Raw genomic sequence first — 24,160 nt, forward strand, 5'->3', positions numbered from 1 at the left:
TAAATTTCTGTAATTCTATCTTTAGTCCATCATAATCACGAGAAACTCTTCGGACTATAATGTTGAGATAAACTAAGTCAACACAAACTACTTACCCAACGTAGAAGGGGTCATATTATGCCTACCGACGAAGAAGGGATTCATAGTTGTTTGCCCTTATAAAGACTAGTCTCAATTTTCGTTTTAGAGGAAGATCCCATCAACTTCGTTTTAATTCATTTTAAGTGAACTAATATCTAGCATGCGTGAATGAATAAACTAAGGTGATGGCTTAAAAGCATGTGACATCTGTATGTCTATGAAAACTAACATACAACCTATATGTGTCAATTTTCATGCATTTTAGTAGTAGGTGGTTTGGTTTTAGGCGGAATATGATGCATAAACTATCATGTGAATGAAAAGCAATATGAATGAAAACGTAAAACAATAAAAGTCCTAGTGTGGCCTATCCTATCAAAATGAACATTAAATACAAGTTTAGAATCCATCCTTGGACCCGAGAAGCTTGTCTTGATGTTCCATCTTGATCCATGTAGCGGGAGTGAGCTCCAATCTCCATCTTTAGTCTTCTTCGAAAATTACAATAAATAAATTTACATAATAAACCTATTTATTACATTCTAATTTCAAAACCCAAAAACTAAAGAAAAATAAAGGAGATTTGAGATCTCATAATTACATAAAAATTATGTTTCCTTCATTACGAAAACATAATTTGACTAAGGCCACACTAAGTATTACAAATTACAACCGATTGCAAAAAAAAAAAAAAAAAAAAAAAAAAATACGTAAATAAATTCATTCAACGATTCATTCAACAAAAATAAAATGCATCAACTAAAAATAAATTAAACATACATGACACAATTCCTTAATTATGTTGATTAATTTATCCAAACCACCTATTTAAATTATCAAATTAAGTGACAATTCATCAATTAATCACATTAATTTCAAACTTAATTCATATTAAACTTGTAATATGAATTTAATCCATCAATATTTTAAACTGCTTTAAAATAATTAGGTATCTATTAATTATGAACCGCTTCACAATAATTAATTTGCCAAAACAAAACAAAATAAAAAAAATCCTTTTTTTTTATAAGTCTCGGCTAAAACAAGGAAAAATAAAACAAGCCCTTTTTTTTTCGGCAATAACAGCAAGAACCAAAAAAAAAACAGCCCGTTTCATATATTGTACACGGTTTTATCTGTAAAAACCGAAACAAGACAAAAAATTTTTTTTTTAAAATCATTCTCTGTGAACAAGTAACCACGTGAACAAAGAATAGAAAAAAAAATTTCTAACTTTTCTCGGATGCTTTTCAAATCGGCATAAACAAAAACAGCCGCAAAAAACTTTAATCGGTTTTTCAGGAAAAACCGAAAGGAAAAAAAAAGAAATTTTTTTTTTTTTTTTAATAATACTGTTCATCCGTGAACAGTAACGGAAACGGAAAAAAAAAATTCCACGGCTCAAAAAAAAATCCAGCCGATTATATTTTTTTTCTCGCAAACCCTAATTATTGTTTACAAACAATTTTATGAAAATCATCAAAATAAATTCGTGGCCTTGGCTCTGATACCGCTTGTGGGATTTATCTGTATGCATCCCTTCAATTTAAGGATTATAACGAATTATAAAGTGATGATTACTAGTCATAAAATTAAATTGCATAAACAAACGCATAAAGGATTAAGAAATAACCTTCGGTCCTAGCAAATTCGGCCTAAGAACAATATCAAAGTTGATATTCGCCTATCAGTTGCACCCAAGACGATATGAGAAATGCCCTTTGATTTTGTTGCTAGAATCGATCCCAAAAATAACTGATTAATTTTTAGGTTTTGTGTTTTGTTGAGATGAGAGGCAAGAATGAGTGAGAAAAAATTAGGTTTAAAAAATTTACTCCCATCTCTCCCTTTAACCGTGTATGAGAGAATGATTAGGGTAGAATTTTTTTTACTAATTACTCGGCCCATTTACCGAAATTAAGAGAGTTAATTTCTCATTTTTTCAGTTATTCCAAAAATTTATAAAATGTGTAAATTGTCATCTAGTGAGGATCGAACCCATGACCTCTTGGTTTGAGTACCCTTACTATTACCACTATGACACATTCATCTTGTTGATATTAAATATAACCGATTACATTTAATTACGAATTAACAGATTAATTCGTCCAAGCTAACATTACATACATTTAATTAAATATAACTTATTATATTCAATTTACTTAATTGTGATTAATTGTCTCAACTAAAATTATTTAATCTTCATTAAATAATCGTCTCATCAACACATTGACTAACTGTTTAGTCATATAAGGCATCAATGTGATTATATTTCTATAACCACATCTCTCAAACACATCCTATAGGTGTGACCTTTAGGGACCAGTTGATCACCGCCATCTGTATGATAATAACGTCAAACTCTCTAGCAAGCCAACCGTTATTAGGTAATTGTTAATCAACTGATTAAAATACGAAGTATACCCTTGTGAACCTGTAAGAGATTTACAAATGTTATCACACTAATTTGTGGAGGACACAAGCTCCAACATGGGCTCCATTAGAGTAAGCTGCTGAAGAAAAAGAGGTCGAGCGGGACCGGTCTGAAACCAGCGCAAGCCGGGAGGCAACCCGGATGTGATTTGTTTAGTTTTGCGAATAAAATTCGTAGTTGTTTAAAAAAATAAATAAAAACTCTTAGTGTGTGCTTAGTTTAATTTCCGTCTTTAGACTGTTACAATTGGGTTTAGCGCAATTTTGGGCGCGTTTTTATGTGCATTTACAGGTTATTAGACCAAGTTAACTCAATTCATTTAGTTAATTCAAGAAAAGAAAGCTGTTTGTCAGGTAGGTCATCGATCGATCGACCTAGCCGGTCGATCTATCGCCCTCGCAGACAGCACCCTCTCGATCATCGTGAACTGGTCGATCGACCAGGACCATCGGTCGATCGACCACTGTAGCTGCTGTACTTCTTTCTTCAATTTAATTCTTTGCACGTAATTTCCATTTCAATTTTATTTTCTCGGATAATGCGCGGTATATTCTGTCTTTTCAGGTACATATGGTAGCACTGCTGGCTACTGAAACCTCCTAGCTCACGCTGATTTGGGGAGGTTTCCTTTTGCGCTTAAAGTCTTGTGAGTTTCCGAGTTCCTTTTCATGTCTTATTTAGTTATTTATCGCAAAATCCCATTTCCTTTTGCTTCTTTATACATGATTTTGCATAATGAGGACATTGTGTGATTTGGTTTGGGGAAGGGTTTTGCATTGCATTCACATGTTTTATTGCATTTCTGTTTCACGTTTATTGCAATTCAGTTTGCATTGTTTATTTCATTTCCTATATATATACAGAAAATTGAAAAAAATTTCAAAAAATTTCAAAAAAACTTCAAAAAATTGCACGTTTATTTTAGCATATAGGTCGAGTCGGAACGGTAGTATTTCAATGATGACATTGCATTTGCAGCTGTTTATGCCTAAACCGTGCTTAATTGACATGTTATTAGTAGAATCACATGTGCATACCTACGAGTTCTTGTTAAAATATTTGCTGGATTATAGACTTGACCTGAATTTTGGCAACCTACTTATAATTTCTAAGGATTAGAGCTCATATAACTGGTGCCATTTGCGACCGGTTTCATGTAGGATTGTGAGTAGTTACTCCTTGCATACCATGTATCATTAATTTGCACATTTATGAAATTCAATTGCTTTTTGCCTGCATACATTCGGGTTAGTGGTTGGTGTCACTTGCAGGGAGGTGCTTAAAATTTCTCCTTTATTTCATTTTACCCATTGAACTCCACATTAGCCAAATTTGCCTGTTGACCCTTAGCTACATCCAAATTTAGCCTGCCTTGTCAAGCTAGTATAATGTATGCTTTTGAGGTATATAATTTATTGTGCCAAGTTTGGTCTGTATTGCGTTATTTGGAGATGGTAGAAAAGAAAGGAGGATGAAAAGAAAAGAGTTGGAAAATGAAAAAAAAAATGAAAAAAAAAACGTGAAAAAGAAAGAAAAGAGAACAAAAAAAAAAGGGTTGAAAAAATTCGGAAGAAAAAAGAGAACAATGATGAAAGAAAGAAACCGTGAAAGGAAAAGATGTTGTTCGTAGACGGTTTCACTCCTATGCTTTATTTACATTTATTGAGGAGTATTTTCAGTTCGGTTTGGTGAGTTTTGTGCCAAATGAAGGGCATTGTGCTTAATTCTATAATTGAGTTGGAAATGGATGTTGTCATATGGTTTTGTTTAGGTACTAGCTTGATCACCTATACCTCCACATTCCCATAAATGTTTTGCCTTTTCTTACCCATTACCTCACTTTACCATATTTTTGTAAGCCCTATTTGTGTGACAGACCTTGTTTGGTTGGAATGTATGTACGGTAGTTAGAATTGTCTATCATATTAGTTTCATGCATGATTATGTGGGTCGTAGTCTAGGTGAGCGGCTATTTCTCTTCTTCTCTTACACATATATGCTTACCCTTTGCTTCATGAGAGAAGAGTGACCCGTGAGAGTCCTATTTTAAAGGTCTTGCAAGGTTGACGGTTCAGCAGTTTTTAACGACTACATAACTCGTTTGCATGATTCATATTGCTAATTGATTGTTAGTTGTTGCATTAAATTGGTTTAGGCTATTCGGTTTGTATTTCGCTCTGAGATTGAACTCGTTCCATTAGGGTTTAGGATCGAGTCTAGTTCTTGCTTGGGGACAAGGAGGGGTTTGGTTTGGGGAAGTTTGATGCGTGTCATTTATATGATGTTTTACACCCTATTTTACACGTATTTCAGAGCTCAATTATGTAGTTTATGCTACTATTTTCCCTATTTTCGTCTACTTTCGTGTTTTTGTATAATATTGCAGAAATGTGAAGAATTCAGCGGAAAATGAGCCGAATCCATTCCCGAGTGTTTAGCATAGGATTTGACATGAGGTATTGACTCGAGGAATAAGCTTGGTGCGCGTTTCAAGGCCTAAAGATACTAAAAGCATGGTTGCGTACAAGTTGCAAAGCTTAAACAAGCGAAGAAGCATTTCACGATATTGCAGCCTGCTTCAAATGGCAATATCTCGAGTTCTAGAGCTGATAATCGAGTAATTCCAATTTGAGGTGAAAGCTTATCCTCTTAGCTTTCCAACGCCGCGTAGAACGCCTGATTTGACCAAGTAACGAAGAATTGGCAGCTGTTTTAAGATCGTTGCGCGCTGCAGAATTCGTCGATCGCATTATCTTGATAAAGACTGCGATCGATCGATCTGGTCCCGATAGTCGATCGACCACACCGCGACTGCACAAGTCTCTGACGCAAAATTTAAAATAAGAAACCCGAGAAGCCCATTGTAATTAGGTTTAGGAAAACTTGTTACGTGAGAATTCTATTTAAGTAAGACTTTGGCATTCAGTTTAGGGGATCGGATAGACCTGAATATCCCGAGAGGGAATTCAGAATTCAATTTTCGATTAGTTTTAGTTCTCAATAAATCTTTCCTTGCATTCGGTTTTGTTCTTGCTACTGTTTTCGGTATTTCTCTTCTTAATTACAGTTTGTTTTATGCTTTATTTTTCTTCGTAGTTAGAATTGCTAGTTTAGAATCCCAAGCCTTATTCGTTTTATGCAATTTGTTGTTTAATTAGTTAGATTTTGTCTTCTTTAATTGCTATCGTTAAATTCGTTATTGTTATTAGTTTAGATATGAGTAGCTAATTACCCCGTGCTAAGATGTGAGGGGATCTGCAGCGTAGACGACATAGACTAGGTATACCTGATGCGGGTCTTGGTCGATCGACTGATGTCAATAGTCGACCGACTGAGCCCGTGGTCGATCGACTGGACTATCTGGTCGATCGACTGCTTCGCGTAAGAATCAGATTTGTTTCAATTGATTTAACTACAATATTTAATGAACGACCGAGAGGATATTTGTTAAATGCTTAGGAATTGACCGACCCAATAAGATCGAGAGATAGGGAAGGGCAATAGACTAATAATTGAGACGACTAAATTATACTAAGATCGAAAGATAGGTAAAATTTAGGCATTAGGAATCACCTTTCAGGGCGAGAGCTAGTATTAGTGAGACCTAGGGACCAGTAGCATAGGCTGAAAGGCGCTACTTGTTAAGTTGGACCGAGAGGACTTCTTATTTGCCCATCTTACGTGATTTTATCAGACTTACTTAGGATTACCGCCGTCGTAGCTGCAGTGAACCGATCGTCTTAGTTTCCTTTTTATTATTATCTACACCTTTTTATTTAATTACTTTAGCTATAGTTTATTTTATTTGCATTTAGATATAGTCCAATTCAAACCCCCCCTTCCTCTATAGACTGAATTGAAACAGATAAATCTCATTATGCCTCCCTGCGGATCGACCCTGCTTACCGCTAACTTCTGTTAGTAGTAAATAGGAATTTATAAATTTTATTTTTGATACTCGACGACGGTATCAATAACTTTAGTCCAAATTATGTAAATTACAAATAACTCCATTAATTAGTCCAAATTGTCCAAATTTGTGTAACGACCGTCTAAATTTGTGTAACTTTAGTCCAAGAGTGTAACTTTAGTCATTGAGAGTGTAACTTTAGTCATCGAGAAGGTAACTTTAGTAGAGATAAGTGTAATTTTAACAAAAAAAATGTAATTGTAACAAAAAAAAGTGTAATTTTAACAGGAAAAAGTGTAATTTTAACTGGAAAAACTGTAATTGTAACAGAATTGAGTGTAATTTTAACAGAAAAAGTTTAATTGTAACAAAAAAAAGTGTAATTGTAACAGATATAAGTGTAATTGTAATAGAAAAAAGTGTGATTTTAATAGGAAAAAGTGTAACTATAACAGAAATAAGTGTAATTTTAACCAAAAAATGTATAATTTTAACCAAAAAAAAAGTGTAATTGTAACAGAAAAAAGTGTAACTAAAATGACGATAAGTGTAATTTTAACAAAAAAAAGTGTACCTTTAATGTTTGAAGGTTGTGCATTTTTTTTTAACAAGATCTATAATTTTAGCACAAAATAATATGTAATTACAAAAATAAAAAAAAACAAAATAAATACCAACCATACTAGATCTAAAATAATTAAAAAACCGAAAAAAAAATCAGAAAGAAAAAACCGAAATAAACAAGATTTTAATGGTGGATGAGGTTTTAATAATAACAATGAAATAAACAATGAAATCAACAAGATCTAAACGGTTTTAATAATAACAATGAAAAAACCCGAAATAATATGAAAAGAGATTTTAATAATAACAATGAAATAAACAAGATTTGAAATAAAAAATGAAAACGAAATCTCAAAAAATCGAAATCAAAAACAAAAATAAACAAAAAATACGAAATCTGTAAAAAAAAACAAAAAATAAAAAACAGATCCGAAAAGAGAAAAAAAAACAGATCCGGACAGATGTGGGGTGGTTGTCCGTGAAGGCTGTGGTGGTGTAGCGAGCGTGGGTTGTGGGGGTGTGGCCGTGGCCGTGGCGGTGTGGTGGCCGTGTGGTGTGGTGGTTTGGGTGGAGGCCGTGTGGGAGATTTGGTGGTGCGAGGTCAGTGGCGGGGAAGGTGAAGGGAACGGCGCCGGAGGAAGGAGGGGCTGCGGTGGGTGGGGTCGCCGGAGGAAGGAAGAGGGAAAAGGACGGTGGTGGTGGCGGGTGCGGGGTCGCCGGAGGAAGGAAGAGGGAAAAGGAAGAGGATTTCTCAATTTGAAATTTTTTTTTTGGTTTTTTTTTTGTTTTTTTTTTTTGGTGATGGGAGGAAGAGAGGATGAGAGGTTTGGTTTTGTTTTTGGAATGAATGAATGAGAGAGGAATGAATGAATGATAACAATGAAATTAGAAATGAGGAGGAGATTAAGAATGATTAGGGAGGAAGATTAGCTAGATGCATTTCTAGCCCTCCATTGAGATGCAATCTCCTCCCTCCATCCCCTTCATCCTAAGGTCCTTAGAAGGACTAAGGGACTCAATTGATGTAAGGGACTTAGGAGAACTTCACTCTCTCTCTCTCTCTCTCTCTCTCTCTCTCTCTCTCTCTCTCTCTCTCTCTCTCTCTCTCTCTCTCTCTCTATATATATATATATATATATATATATATATATATATATAATCAGGATCCCATACGCACCAAATTAAGTTACGAACCGTACGAACTTACTTAAAAACCAAAACACACATAATCACGCGCTGAAACTCTCTCACTCACCTAAGTTTCACTCTATACTGTATACACATTACACCTTCCTGACAATAATTACTCCCAACTACTTTCCCTCATGCCCCGACACACAGACCTCCGTTTCGCCGACGTCGGACCAGAAATCACAACCAGAAAACGCTGACAACCTCATTTTACCAAATCTATAATAAACAAGAAAGGTTTTCGCCGGAGATGACTCAGTTGTGGGCTTTGGTGATGTGTGATGCCCGCCTTCCCGAGCATCTTTCTCTCCATCTTTTCCGACAATCAGTTCCATAGTTCGAATTGGTCAAGTCCGGCGAGTTTTGAGAAGCCGACAATCAACACGGTGGTTCACAATCTGAGAAATGAAAGGAGAGGTGGGAGAAGAGTCATGTGACGTGACATAGGCGACAACAACAACCATTCTCTCACCGGCGTCGTTAGGTTTGTTCGGAGATGTGTAGATCTAGAAATTTTAGATCTAAAACTTGAAAAAAATAGTGTGAGGGGGCGACATCGGTGCTCAGTCAGTTAAATGAGAGGTCTACGGACTACGCTGGGAGTGATGTGGTTGTCGGCTACGGTTCGTGGTGATAACAGAGGTTGGGTTAATGCAAGTCGTCTTATATATTGGTTTCTGCTAGTGACGGTGAGCAATGGTGGTTAATCGTGGTCTAATTTTGTTTGTCCAGGCGGTGGATGCTGATGTCATCGCCGTCGTCGAGGGGTTATTAATGATGTCACCGATGTGATTGGAGGGGTCTAGAACTTGTGTATCTGGACTGGGTGTTTGTGTTTTTGGATTGTGGTGTTCGTGTATAGGAGTAGTGGTGGCCGGCACCGTCCAGGGGTTGTCATTGATGTCGGCGGCGAGTGATGGGTTGTGGTGTCCCTAGAGTGGCAGTGGGTTTGGTGGATACACAATATACTAGTTCGGATACGTACGGTATTACTATCGGATACGTATGGTAATCGTGGTGACGGTGGCAGCGATGGTGGTGGGGCAGTGGTGTCATCGGCGTTTTTTGAGTGTACTGGTGAGTAATGCTGGTGGTCGTGGTGGTGACGACAGTGGTGGGGGGTGGGGGTACCGGTGAGAGTGGCGGTAGTGGTGACGTCAATGGTGGGGTATTGGTGGGGGTACCGGTGGATACACAAGATATTAGTACCGGATACATATGGTACAATTGCCGGATACATGTGTGGTCGTGCTGAGTGGTGTCGACAGTGCTAGTTGAGGTGGTGGTGAGTGGCAGTGTTGTCGTGTTAGTTGGGGGCAAGGGCGGCAGTGGTGGCGGTGACAGTGGTTGTGGTGGGGGCTATGGTGACGGTGATGGAAGTGGATACACAAAATACCACCCCAGATACACATTGTATTGATACGGTATACAGTTGGTATTAATACTGGATACATGTGTATCTCGTATTAGTACCATGTGTATCCGGAGGTACTAGCTAGTGTATCTGGAAATACGTTTCTTATAGATGTATGATAAGATGTGTATCTGACTTTGATGACATGTGTGTCTGGGGTTGATACGATGTGTATCTGGCTTTAACGTCATGTGTATCAGCAAAATAATATAAAATGTATTCATAAATAGTATAAAAGTGTATATAGAATTTTAGTGTGAGAAAAGTGTATCTACCTATGTTATAAGATGTATCTGAATAAAGAGTGTAACTGAAAAAAAAAAATTAAAAAAAATTAAAAAAATTATAACTTGGCTAGTTCGTACGGTTCGTACGTTAAGGTAGTTCGTACCTGAACCCGAACTGAGTTACGGTGCGAACCGTACGAACTACTCAAATACACAGTATAATACTTCTCAGATATACAGTATAATACTTCTCAGATACACAATACTTCTCAGATACACGGTATACTACTTTTAGATACACTAGTTCATACTTCTCAGATACACAGTATAATACATTTAGATACACTATTTCATATTTCCGGATACACATACACTATTTCATACTTCCGGATACACAATACAGTATAATACTTTTAGATACACTAGTTCATATTTCTGGATACACATTGTATTACTACCGGATACACATGGTACTACAACCGGATACGCATGTATCCGGTAGCAATACCGTGTGTATCTAGGGTGGTATTTTATGTATCCACCACTGCTGCCGCCATCACCACTGCCCCCCCCCCCCCCCACCCCACCACCACCACCACCACCAACATTATCATGTGTATCTGGTAGTAATACTGTACGTATCCGATAGTAATATCCTACGTATTCGGCCTGGTATTTTGTGTATCCACCAAACCCACCACCACACCAGTGACACCACAACTTAACCTGCCGCCATAACCACCACAAGCCCCACCCAACACTACCACGACCACAACCAGCACCACCACCACTATCCCTGAACTAACCCCACAACCAACACCGTCCCCACCAACAACCCCGACAGTCACCAATACCGCTGCCCCCACCACCGTTGCCACCACAACGAACGCAACATCGGAACAAATGTCAAAAAGAGCGGTCTTTCCACACCACCACGAATCTGGCACCACCACCACAATCCTTGTCTTTTTCTAGGAAAATTTCAGACGGTTTTCTCGCAACTGGATAAACTTGGATGGTGGTGGTGACAGAACCTAGATCTAACAGCCTTCCACGAACCACCCTTACATTCTAATACCTCCATATACTTGATTGAAGTTCCACTTCAACTTCAGCCAACAACGCCTCCGACGACGACATTAATAAACTTGAAATGCGCCTTAATTGTGTGATTTAAATCGTAGATCTACGAAAAAGGAAGTAAAATTTCAAAAAACTAATAACATTGAACACATTTTTGAGAGATTTCGAATCAAATTGAATTCCTAATGACTGAAAATGTATAATACGGGATCGTCGACGTTAATCGCGCCTTTTTCCGCCATCAAAGACGTTTTTTTACTCTAACTTTCCAATTTGTCCCTTATAACAATTAGTTTTTCGAAATTATACCTTTGTTTTTAGTAGATCTGATTAAAATCACAAACATTTAAAAATAATATAAAATAGTTAAAGAGCATCGATGACGGCGTTGCTTGGTGGCGACTGGCGATGCTGCACTGACGGCGAAGTCGCGCCACTATTTGCGGCGATATCTGTTGGTGGCTGCTAGGCTCCTGTGAACGCTTCAACGAAAGAGGAAGATAATTGGAGATTTTTCGAACTCCGGTAGAAGAGAGTGACGTCAGGTGAATATGGTAGACGACGGTGGTTGCTGGGGTTTGGTGTCGGTGTCGGCATCGGCGTCATTCGGAGGTGAGAGTGAAATATGTGAGAGTAATGTTGAGTTAGAGGAAAAGATAGAGACTGTGTATATGTGGAACTGTGGAAGGAAGCAAAAGCAATATGCGGCTAAATATGGACCATCGATCAACATTAATCTAGGGCTATTATGGATCCTGATTCTATATATATATATATATATAGGGTCAGGATCCGGTGAGAACCACTAACATAATGAGAACCGTGAGAACTCTTAGTAAATCATCATCAAATCTTGTTCCGAAAGTTTTGATGCATCATTTACCCTTAGTTTAGCATATTCTAACACATTTTTAGTATAGATAAACAAAAAAATTTGATTTTATTAACAAATATAAACTTAATGTACAAAAATACAACTAGGTATACTAAAATGGATATAGATGCACGGAAATCAATACTAGGTGCATGAAAATTGTTACATGCATGAAAATGATTAATAGGTGCATGAAAATATCAGGCTCTAAGTGCACGAAAACGAGTTCTAGGTGCGTGAAAATTGTTAGATACATGAAAAATGAGTATTAGGTGCATCAAAATTAATAAAATGTTTCTCGTCTCGATTCCGGTCAATAATTTATACTTTTTGGACCAAGAAATATGTTATCTAGACATAAAATTCTATGCCGAATCCAAATATGTCGTTATTTTTTAGAAAAAAAATCATTAAGGTGGAGTTCTCAAGGTTCTCATTATGTAGGTGGTTCTCACCGGATCCCAAATCTATATATATATATATATAGTGTAAAGTTCTCCTAAGTCCTTAATATCTTTTGATTCCCTAAATCTTTATTAGGGCCCTTGAATTAGGTAAATGGAGAGTGGAGATTTGCCTACTTTAAAGCCAATATAGGCGTGAAAAAAAGGAAGTAGGTTGAGGAGGAGAGAGGGTGTGTGTGTCAGTACTATTGTCTATTACCCACTGTGCACACAGAAACACATGCATAATCATTCAACAACCTTCCTCAACACAATTCTAAACAAACTCCACCAAAACACAATTTGAAAAAAACTCATCATGGATATTCATCCTTACTGGCGATAATTTAAGGCAAATAAAACTTCTGAAAATAAAAATCATACATTCTTCTTTTATCATCTTCCTTTATCATCTTCCATTCTCACAAACAAACAACAAGACCACCGTCCAACGTAAAAAATGACGGATTTGCAAATGATTCCATTTGTCGATGGTAATTTTTGGATTGTTTATTTATTTTCTTCATTCAAAGTTAGGTTATATTTCTTTTTTTATCAAAACATTAGGTTAAATATCAACAGTAGCTTAAATATGAGAAGGAAGTGTATTTTAGGTTATTTTTGAAGCTTGTTTTTTATTATTTTAAATCTGTAAATCCACTCTTTCAACATGAACTCCAGCATTATAGAGTTCAACATCAACTCTGTGAAGTTGAAGTTAAACTTCTCGACGTTGGAGTTATTTATCTGGTAGATAATGTCACATTTGTTATGAGTTGCTTCATATTTCAGTTTCTTATTTGTAAGAGTCAATATAGTATCTGCAACGTGACAGTAAAAAGACGAATAAAGTGTAACTGTAACATTCAAAAGTGTAATACTGACGGATGAAAGAGTAATTTCAGGATTAACAAAACTGTAATTATAATGGTCATAAATGTAATTTTAACTACAAATGGTGTGATTTTAAGCAACAAAAGTATTATTGTAATTATTATGGTAGAAAGTATAATTGTAATTGTAGTCGTACAAAGTACAATTCTTTTAACTGTAATTGTAAATTTGAAATTCAAAAGTGTAATATTTGTATCTGTAATTGTAATTGTAAAAATTATAATTATAACAGATAAAAGTGTTATTTTAACAACTAAAAGTGTTATTATAACAGACAAAAGTTCTAAATTTGTAAACGGTAATTCTAATAGGAAAAAGTATAATTGTAACAGAGAAACGTGTAATTTTGACAAGTAAAAGTGTTATTGTAACAGACAAAAGCTGTAAGTTTTTAAACTGTAATTCTAATAGTAACAAGTATAATTGTAACAGATAAAAGTGTAATTTTAACAACCAAAGGGTTATTGTAACAGAAAAGCTGTAAGTTTTTAAACTGTAATTGTAATAGTAAAAAGTATAATTCTAACAGACAAAAGTGTAATGATAACAACCAAAAGTGTAATTCTAACGAAGCTATAATTTTAACAAATATATGGGTTACTTTAAGTTGTTATGAAAATAATTGATAATAATGACACTATTGACAGATAATATTGAGCACAATGGAAAACGAAAGCCGAACGAGGAAGAATTTTGCAGGGACGTTGAAGCTAAGTTCACCCCCTATGTTGGTCAGGAATTTCTGGAAATAGAGGAAGCAGTGACATTTTATAGAATTTATGTTGTTGCTTGTGGTTTTGATGTGCATAAGTACACGACTAAGAGATGGCGTGGCGGGGAAATAAAATCTAAACTGTTGGTTTGCAACCGGGAGGGGTTCAAACATAAGGGACAATTGGAGTGTAGTGGCTGCCAGGACTCAGGTAGGAGACACAAAGTCAGGCGCGTTGGGTGCAAAGCGAGGATTAGGCTATTCATGAGAAATGGGGAATTAATAATTGACAGATTCCACAGTGGCCACAACCATGAACTCGTATTAGCCAGAGATAGAGAGTTTTAAAAGTTGGCATACAACATAACAGACTATCACAAAATGATAATCCTTTATAATTCAAGGGTGAGTATTCCAGGTTTGCTGAAGTTAGCCTTCGCCTTCCTGAACTTACAGTTTTCTTGGTTAGAATTACACTTTGTTTGAGTCATTAGAATTCTACATTTGTCTGTTAAAATTACACTTTTGTTTGTTACAATTATACATATATCCGTCAAAATTACAATTTAGTTTGTCAAAATTACAGTTTTGTTGATTAAAATTACACTTTTGTCTGCTAAAATTACACTTTATGCTGCTACAATTACACTTTTTCTTGTTAAAACCACACTTTTGTTTTTTGAAATTATACTTTTGTATCTGTTTAAATTACGTTTTTGTTGATTAAAATACATACATCTAAAAGATTGTCAATAATCAACAGCTGAAGATAGGAGCAACGAAGACTTACAAAATTTTGAAGGAACATGTTAATGGGTTTGAAAACATCGGAGCTAGTTTAAATAATTTAAGAACTTTCACAGAGATGTGAAATGCTACATTCATGAACGGGACGGTCAGATGTTCGTGGACCACTTTAAGGAATTGGCTGTTAATAGGCCAGGGTTCTTCTTTGACTATGATGTTGATTCTGACGGTAGCCTTAGTAAAGCTATATGGGCCGACGGAATCGCTAGAAGGAACTACTCAGTTTTTGGGGATGCAGTGTCGTTCGATCCGATGTATTCCACCAATAAGTATGACATGGCCTTCACACCTTTCACCGGGGTTGATCACCATAAACGATCGGTCACTTTCTGTGGAGCGCTGGTTGCTCATGAAGATGCAGACTCGTTTAAATGGGTTTTCACCCGTTTTTTGGCTGCGATGGGTGGGAAAGAGCCTAATTATATTATCACCGATCAGGATCCTGGTATTCTTAAAGCGGTGCCATTGGTGTTCAAAACAGCGCGCCACCGATATTGTATGTGGCATATCATGAACAAGGTGCCAAACAAGTATGGAGTGACATGAGATGATTATTCGGTCTTTGTAAAGAAATTGAATGCCATAATATGGGATGAATACATTGAAGCGGCAGAGCTCGATGCAAAATGGGAAGAAATTGGCAGAGAACACAATGTTAATAACATTGACTCGTTCCAAGAAATGTACGCTAAAAGGAAGTAGTAGGTTATGGCTCATTGTAGGGACCTAGATATGGGGGGTGTTATGAGGACAACCCAAAGATCAGAGAGCGAAAATAGCTTTTTTAAGAAATTTGAGAGTAAGTCAGGAACATTAGTTGAGTTTTCGATGCGTTTTGACAGCGCGATGGACCAGCAAAGACACACACAGAAAAAGATTGACAATTGTAACAGACACACTTTCCCTATAATATCAACGCATCTAGCTATCGAAGTGCACGGGGCGCAAGTGTACAGTCATAGAGTATTCGAGGAATTTCAAGAAGAGGTCAAGTACTCAATCGGTACTTGTAAAAGCAGAGGATTTACTGAGTGTGACTCTTTAGAGGTGACCACTGTAAGAGATGCAAACAAGGATAGAAATTATGAGGTCACATACTACCCATGTATCATTCTGTAGCATTTGTTTGTTAAAATTATACTTTTATTCGTTAAAATTACACTTTTGTTGATTAAAATTACACTTTGGGTTGTTAAAATTACACTTGTCTTAAAATTACACTTTATGCAGCTAAAATTACACTTTTGCCTTTTAAAATTACATTTATATTTTGTGTTATGTAAGGTCTATCACATCCTTTGCTATGCCGGTTAGAATTACACTTATGCCGGTTAGAATTACACTTTTGTGTATTACAGTCACACTTTCTTCTGACTGATTTAACTAACATATTACTCTATATTGTTGAACTAGATACATTGAAAGCCACTTGTAGCTGCAGAATGCTTGAGAGGAAAGGCATTCTTTGCCGGCATGTCATATGGATTTACTCATCAAACGGAGTGAAGATTATTCCAGAACAATGTGTTGTTAAAAGATGGTGTAAAGATGCAATGTTGTCTAAAATGTTCGATTGTAATGGTGAAGCAAGTGAGGATGTTGATATAATAGATGGAAAACAGATTGCGATGTCAGTAATGTGGTCAGAGATTCATCAGACAGTTGGTATGCTCATGGGCAAATTAAAGAATGATGTCGACAACTTTTCTAGTCTAATTAGACAGTTTAAGGAGAAACTTTCACCATTAGGATCACCATTGAATAAACAACAATAGTTGGAGAAAATTCTTGGTTGTTCTCCTAGTCAGGAAATAACCATTTTGCCGCCCAAGAAATCCAAAAACAAGGGAAGCGGAAAGAGAATGTTGTCGATGAAGGCAAAAGCCGTTGCTTTGGCAAGGAAGCCAAAATGTATGTGTAAAAATTGCAAGCGATTAGCTAACCATGACAAAAGGAACTGCCCTAATCCTTTCGCAGAGCACCCACCGTTGTCGCAATCGTCAGAGCCCTCGTCGGAAGAAGAAGAAGAAGAAGAAGAAGAAGAAGAAGAAGAAGAAGAAGAAGAAGAAGAAGAAGAAGAAGAAGAAGAAGAAGAAGAAGAAGAAGAAGAAGAAGAAGAAGAAGAAGAAGAAGAAGAAGAAGAAGAAGAAGAAGAAGAAGAAGAAGAAGAAGAAGAAGAAGAAGAAGAAGAAGAAGAAGAAGAAGAAGAAGACATCTTAGAATAATCAATATAATACCTAATAAGCAGCACATTTTTTGGGGATGTCTATGCAAAATACGAGGTACAACATGATGTTTCGTATTGTGTTTAGACATCAAACTGCCAGGAAGGCAACTGGTCGCCATTGGTATTACAATGTATTTTGTTGAAGTATTTTCAATTGGACGAAACAGTTATAGTGTGCAACATCAGAACGTTCAATTTTTCACTCTTGACTATTATGACAATTTATGTTCTTAGAATTACAGATACCTAGGAAATAAAATTACAATGGCCTCATATCTGCTTAGGGTAGGATTGTTATGATCAGAATTACACTTAAACTCATTATAATTACAGATTATGTGATTAAAGTTACACTTCATCTATAGTAAAGCCTTATAACATAGTTTGGTAAAACAACATAAATATTATTGCACCATCTATTAACTACATAAATATATTTTCATAAAACACCTTGTCTTATAGAATGTTGAAAGCTAACAATAAGCATCTGCTAACATTGTTTACACAAAAACTAACTGTCTAGATTAAGGTTGCTAACATCTGATAATGATACCAAGTATGAAATAAATGTTTACATAGGCAAGGCAATATTCCCACAAAAACTTAACTACTAGATTAAGGTTGTTATTTTTTCACATTGGCACGGGGCAATCTACGCTTCTGTTATAATACCTTCCACAGTTTGTCCTTCGTGCTAACAAAAGCTTTGGCTTTCTCGAGCACACCTTCACGCAAGATGTTCATGTCTGCTAGAACGAGGGTAGCTATAAGCTGGATCACCAAATAGCGCCTTGATTTCTTCTTCTTGAGGTCTTCATGCTAAAAAGGAAGACCCTCGTATAAGAGCATTGCCATTATGGTGAACAGACCCGATTCTGGTTGGTTGAGAGTAGGTGACATCCCGCTGAAAGGTATCTGGCGTAACGCATAATTAGGAATCTCCCGTGCTCTAGTGTTCTTCTTTTCCTTATCCCGTGATTCTAAATAATCACTCACTGCGCTAGCCCGCATATGTACATAATTACCTCAAAAAACTGATTGAAAAAAAATAGATAGCATTTGGAAGAAAGGGATGGACGATAACTTACAATTAAACGCGCTGCTTTTCCAAACTGCGACTTTTGCAAATCAGAATGCCTTTGCCCGTCCAGCAAGTCGACTGAACTTGATTTGTGATTGATACATACGCATGCGAAATGGTCGTCAATGCAGAACGAGACAAATAGCAAGTCTGTTTTCAAGTTGACGGTTTGCTCACTGTCGACGATGAAGGTGTCCCAGAGCTGGTACAGCTTGTCATAGTTGTTGTCTGACTGTGTGCCTGGTTGTTCAAACGTTCCAAGCAATCCCAACAGTATATCCTTTTAAAGGCAATAGTGAACATGATTAATGTGGTTACTTTGTCAGCTAAAATTACACTATTCTTCCTTAAAATTACACTTCAGACGGTTAAAATGACACTTTTGTTGATTAAAAGAACTAAAGTGAAACATTCACATAATATAACTGCAATTTAGAAAAGTGTCATTCTAACTAACAAAGGTGTAATAGAAGTGGATATAAATATTATGTAATGGTTAATGGAAGTACCATGTGACGTATACCAAAGAATGACATCCTTGCTTGGTCGCCATATTCCTCCTTTTCCAAATGGTTCATCAATATCGACCAGCACTCGATGACATTCAACGACATAAGGTTTTCAGGCACCAAGGACATAATGTCAGCTCTCCGAAGCGTTGCGTGTCGGGTCTACCAGACCAGCTGTTCACTGCACTCCATAATATTAAAGAACTCGTTAATTAAAATAGTCTAAATGTGAAAATTAATGTGAGTATGAGCCATTATTAATTCAGATTAACCGACCGTTCATCAAAATTGTAGTCATCTAACAAGCAATAGTCGGCATCATGATTTCTCCTTTGTTTAATATCCTTGATTAACGCTTGGTTGTTCCGGAGCATCTTCGAAACCACATTTACACTGAAACCACCTCTACCAACGTCGAGAGAGCAGCCCAACCCGTCCCCCTTTCCACGAGGCTGGCTCTTAACAGAGGAGAGAGCTTTACCAGACGGAATGTGCATGGTAACAGGTGTTGCCTTCATAACGGGCTCTTCAGATTCAGTTACGCGGGCACGTTTTGTGGGTTGTGGTCCTATGTCACCATCTGTTTTCCTCTTACCAACGTTCAACTTTCTTGTCAACGGATGTCCAACAGTTTCTTTGAAATAACCAACCCGTATCAAGATGTCTTCTCTGATACTGTTAATGTCACAGAGGACGAGTGTTGTAGCGATCTCAGCACGGTATAAACTCATAGCATCCTCTTTCCCGAGGTCACATTGAAAAGGGTTTCCGCGGTAAAACATCATATGTAGCATCATGAAAACACCACAGTCATTTCTCGAATACCCTTGACCTTGCCAACTGAACTCAATGTTCACAATCTTAAACCCGCTGGCCTTTGCCCCCTTAGGCAGCCCTTTAGACACCAAATACTTCCCCATTATATTTGCCTGAACATGAGTACGCATCAGTGTGTTAACGTAGTATGACCCATATAAATTGGTTGACTTTTGGATATCGGACACTTGCCGAAATACATGCTATCCCTCCGTAAGGGAGCGTTTCTAATGGGTCATCGTATGTGCGGTTGTCAAGGTAGTCAATCTGCTCGGTTAGAAAGTTGATGCACACGCAGCTGTAATAATCACCGTCACCAGATAACACAGGCAGAAAGATTACATGTTTTGTTACATACCATGTCCGTGTCAAGCTGGAATGGTGCACGACAGGTTTCAGCCCAGGTATCCCAGCCACCAAAAATGTCTTCGTCTTTGTTCAATACTTTCCCAAGCTTTTGAGCCTTCCAAATATACCTTGCGGGGTCCTTTAATTTAAAAAGTGTTAAATGCGTGATCAGATAATTAAAAGAGTTATTTTATAAAAATAAAGTGAAACTTTAACCAAAAAAAGTGTAATTGTAACACAATGACGATTATCGCATGTTAACACAGAAGGGTAATGTTAAAAGTATAATTTAAACAATAAAAAGTGTAATTCTAACGGCCAAAAGTATCATTTTAACGGACAAATGTGTAATTTTAACATACAAAAGTAACATTTTAACTTTAAAAAGTGTAATTTTAACGGACAAATGTATAATTTTAACTTACAGTGTGACTTAGGCCAAAGAAACAACGGGATATGTCCGAAGGTTTCATGATGTGGTTGAGTAGCAAGCACCAACCATCAATAACACTTGTCATGATTTGCTCGCGAGGGTTCAAAGTTCCAATGTCTTCCGGGTAATGAAATAAAACTCGCTAAATTGGACTAATCGTTCACTACAACAAAAACATTTACTTAGTCAACAAATATATATATATATATATATATATATATATATATATATATATATATATATATATATATATATATAATTAGGAATGTTAAGGGCCCCTTGTAAAAAATAATACACTTACAACTGGGAAAACGCGTCTGACTGATTGAACGCATAGTCAATCAAGTATTTCCTATCACTAAACATTGGCACTAGGAGCTCCTGACTGAATGTTAGGTTTCTCGTCGCAAAGCACAATTCGGGAGCAGGTGCCCCACAATCAATAGAACACCCAAGGTTCTCAATGACGTGATTCATGCACGGTAAGGGCTCGCTCGAGTGAAGTAGATGGTAGCTCAGATCACTGTGGGGGACGTACGGTACCGGGATAGGAATGTCAGCATTCTCTGCCTCTGGTACTACATCAGCTATTACCTCTCCATGGTCGATAGTCCCTTCCAAAGACTTCACGGCATCATCTTCCACTGCCGCATCTGTAATAAAAATAGTGTAATTTCATCATCAGAAAGTAAGTGTAACTGTAGCAGCTTAAAGTGTAATTTTAGTAGACAAAAGTATAATTCTAACAAAATAAAGTGTTATTTTAACAGACAAACGTATAATTGTAACTAAAAAAAGTGTAATTTTAGCAGACAAAAGTGTAATTCTAACAAAATAAATTGTTATTTCAATAAAGTGTCACTTTAACTATAAAAAGTGTAATTTTAACTGTCAAAGTAGTAATTTTAGTGAAAAAAAATATAACTTCATCCATGGCACTTCTAAACTCTAAAGGTCAATGGATTACCTCCGTGATCCTTCAATGCAGCCCCATCCACCACCTTCTCCACCACTGTCTGAGGACTTGCATCCAAATTTGGCTCACCATTCTTCCACCCTGGTCGTTTTTCAAAGCATGCACGAGATGTTGGGTCCTCCCGAGTAAGCGCGTTTACGTCCGCACTAGAATAGACGGTACTTGTCCATTCTACGTCCATAAATTCCTTTACTGCAATGCATATACATATTCCGCAGCTCGTTACCTTTTAACGACCGCTCATCAGTCGTGGCGCATCCGCCGTTTCCGGGCCCCTCTTCATAATATTGAGTTTCTACTGAGGCCTGTTCGGCTGCGCGCTCTGCTTCATATATCTCAGCAGTCGAGAAAAGGAACTGAGTGACAGGGGGGCAAATTCTTTGTTCTGAGCTTCCACCAACGCATTTTCCGCCTTCTCAGACTCCCCAGCATCAGGCCCACTAAATTCCAAAGATTTAGTCTCCACTTGTACAACATCGTCTAATGTTGCAGTAACCACTGTTGTACTTGCACATTGGAGACCAAGATCAGCATTACCCTTCCCAATCTGGTCATCATCATTGTCCGTCTCGGCATTCACAACTTCACTCACATGCACAACCGTTCCCGTAGCATCACGGGCCACTTTCAACAATTCTGGTACTTCTCCAATTCCTTGGGCTTCTCTGGCCGGCATTTCAGCTCGGCGCTCTGCTTTAATAATCTCCGCAGTCGAAAATAGGAACTGAGTGATAGTTGGATCAGCGTCGGTGGGCCCATCCTCCTCATTTTTCTTATCAGCTATCTGAGGTTCCCCAGCAACAGGCACCTCCATTTCCATAGTCTGCTCTTGTTCCTTTGCAGCAGCAGCCTTCGCATAGAACTTCTTCTCAGCATCATCAACCTCTTCTTTTGAATAATACTCTTCAAGAATTTCTCGGTCAAATTTAGGTGGTTCGTCAACGACCACCTCCTTCTCCACTACCTTCCTCCTTTTGTAAATAACGGAAATTTCCCGAGTATTACCAATGTCCACGTTGGTGTCGTTACTGTCATCCTCTCTGTTAGCAACGTCCTTAAATTCAGCCGTGTTGTAAAATTGCACCGCCTCCATTATCTGTTTTGTAGACACCTCCCGTGCTTTATCACTGGCTAGTTCATCACAATCAATTGAGGCGGCTACCCCGTCTTCGAGGTCTGTACCAACATCTATAGTCACCTCTTTCTCATTATCGTATCCATCATCCTCCATATCATCAGCATCCTCCTCATCAGCCACATCATCACCATCCTCGTCATCTCCCTCATCCTCATCACCATTGTCCTCCTCTTCGTCATCATCACCACCCTGCTACTCGTATCCCTCATCATCTACCTCCTTATTCTCGATCTCGAACACTGGACTTTGTGCAAAGACAGCGCCGATTTCACGGAATCATTTATTCGTTCAGCTATCTCCTGCATTTCCACAGCATAATCCTTCATCCTTTGGCTTTGAAAGAATGATTGTGTGCATTGTGTAGCGACAGGGTCACTAGAATAGTTGAGACCTCCTGTTAACCTTTTGAGCGTCATGGCTGCATCTGCATACCATGAATAGAAGACAGTAGCATTCCTTTGCATCTTCAAGTAAAGCTCATGCACATCCTACACTCAAAAAAAAGATAATTTGACAAGTGTTCAGTTAAAAGTGTTCATTCAAAAGTATAATTTTAACTTTGACAAGTGTAATTCTAACGGCCAAAAGTATAATTTTAACGGACAAAAGTGTAATTGTAACATACAAAAGTATAATTTTAACTTTAAAAAGTATAATTTTAACGGACAAAAGTGTAATTGTAACATACAAAAGTATAATTTTAACTTTAAAAAGTATAATTTTAACGGACAAAAGTGTAATTTTAACAAACAAAAGTATAAATTTAACAGTCAAAATTGTAATTTTAACATTAATAAGTGTACTTCTATCTGATAAAAGTGTAATTTTAACTGACAACCTTGTAATTTAAGCAACTACTGATTAATATCGCAGTTACAATTGTAGTGTAATTGTAGTGAAAGAAAGAGTAACTTTAAAACATGTAAATTAGCTTTGACAAATGAACCAATAACACTTACATCTACAGCACGAGCTTTCAACTCCTCGTCATCATCAACACCAGATGGGAGTTCAATCTCGATGAACTTCTTCCTGTCTGAATTTGAAGTCACTTGTAATGCCGCATCACTAACCACATTGCCAATGGCCAACACTTTGCTATCATTAGGCACCCCGTCAATGCTTAACACTTCCTTTTGAAGGCACCGAGGATACTTGACCAAGGACCAAGTTTGCCGACCCAAACGGTTCTTGTCAAGCTCACCATGTAATCTTTCAGAAAGCGTCTGCCGGTCCCAGTGCTTAATGAGAGGGAGGTTGTGGCGACAACTCGTACCACGGAAATCGAAACGTTAAAAGTACGTAATCATTAAGAAGGGGATACAACCGAGCAGGGTTTGTTTATTTTCACCAGTAGCTGTCGCGGCCTTCACCAAATTTTCCAGGACATAACTACACCAATCGTACTGCGTAATAGCGTTCACATCTTCAACGGCTCTCAAAAGCTTGAAGTCAATCCCGTTGTATGAAGTTGGAGTTAGGAATGATGACATGGCGAGCAGAACAAACAGCCTGCAGAATTGAGGACCTCCTTTTTTGTATTTTTTTCTTAAGATATCTTGGAAGACAATTCCTAAATTAATGCCTTCGTTAACCCCTTTTATGTTGTACGCTTTCCGCCATTTATCTTTCAATTGCTTGTTCTCCGGCGCTTGAGAATCCTTTTGGCGGCCCGTAGGTACTAGATCAACTGTTTTAGGACCAAGTGGTAATATAAAACAGTCATACACGTCATGCTTGGTGACCATGAACTCCTTATCTTTAGCTGCCCGAAAAATATACGATTCGTCGCTGAATGCTTTGAGAAAATCTTTAACATGACCCATTGGATATGTTTTGAGCTTAAGCTCCAAAATACCACCGAAACCGATCCTCCGTACCGCGTCTCGCTGGGCATCATTAAGCTTTTCAACGAGCTCAACAAGTCGCCGGCAGGCACTTGACGTGACACCTTTGCTATTTTGTTCTTGGCTGGTTTAGCCTCAACGTGATCTGACA

At 37.4% G+C, this 24,160-nt stretch overlaps 1 protein-coding gene across 1 annotated transcript; it reads left to right on the plus strand.

The window, feature by feature from the left end:
* Window positions 1-15,366: 15,366 nt before the first annotated feature.
* Window positions 15,367-16,409, plus strand: LOC141651411 (protein FAR-RED IMPAIRED RESPONSE 1-like). Its single transcript, XM_074459126.1, has 2 exons — window positions 15,367-15,739; window positions 16,048-16,409. Exons 1-2 carry the CDS (start codon window positions 15,367-15,369, stop codon window positions 16,407-16,409), a joined length of 735 nt encoding a protein of 244 aa, XP_074315227.1.
* Window positions 16,410-24,160: the final 7,751 nt, after the last annotated feature.

Source organism: Silene latifolia, chromosome 4, assembly GCF_048544455.1.
Source record: "Silene latifolia isolate original U9 population chromosome 4, ASM4854445v1, whole genome shotgun sequence".
Taxonomy (NCBI): Eukaryota; Viridiplantae; Streptophyta; class Magnoliopsida; order Caryophyllales; family Caryophyllaceae; genus Silene; species Silene latifolia.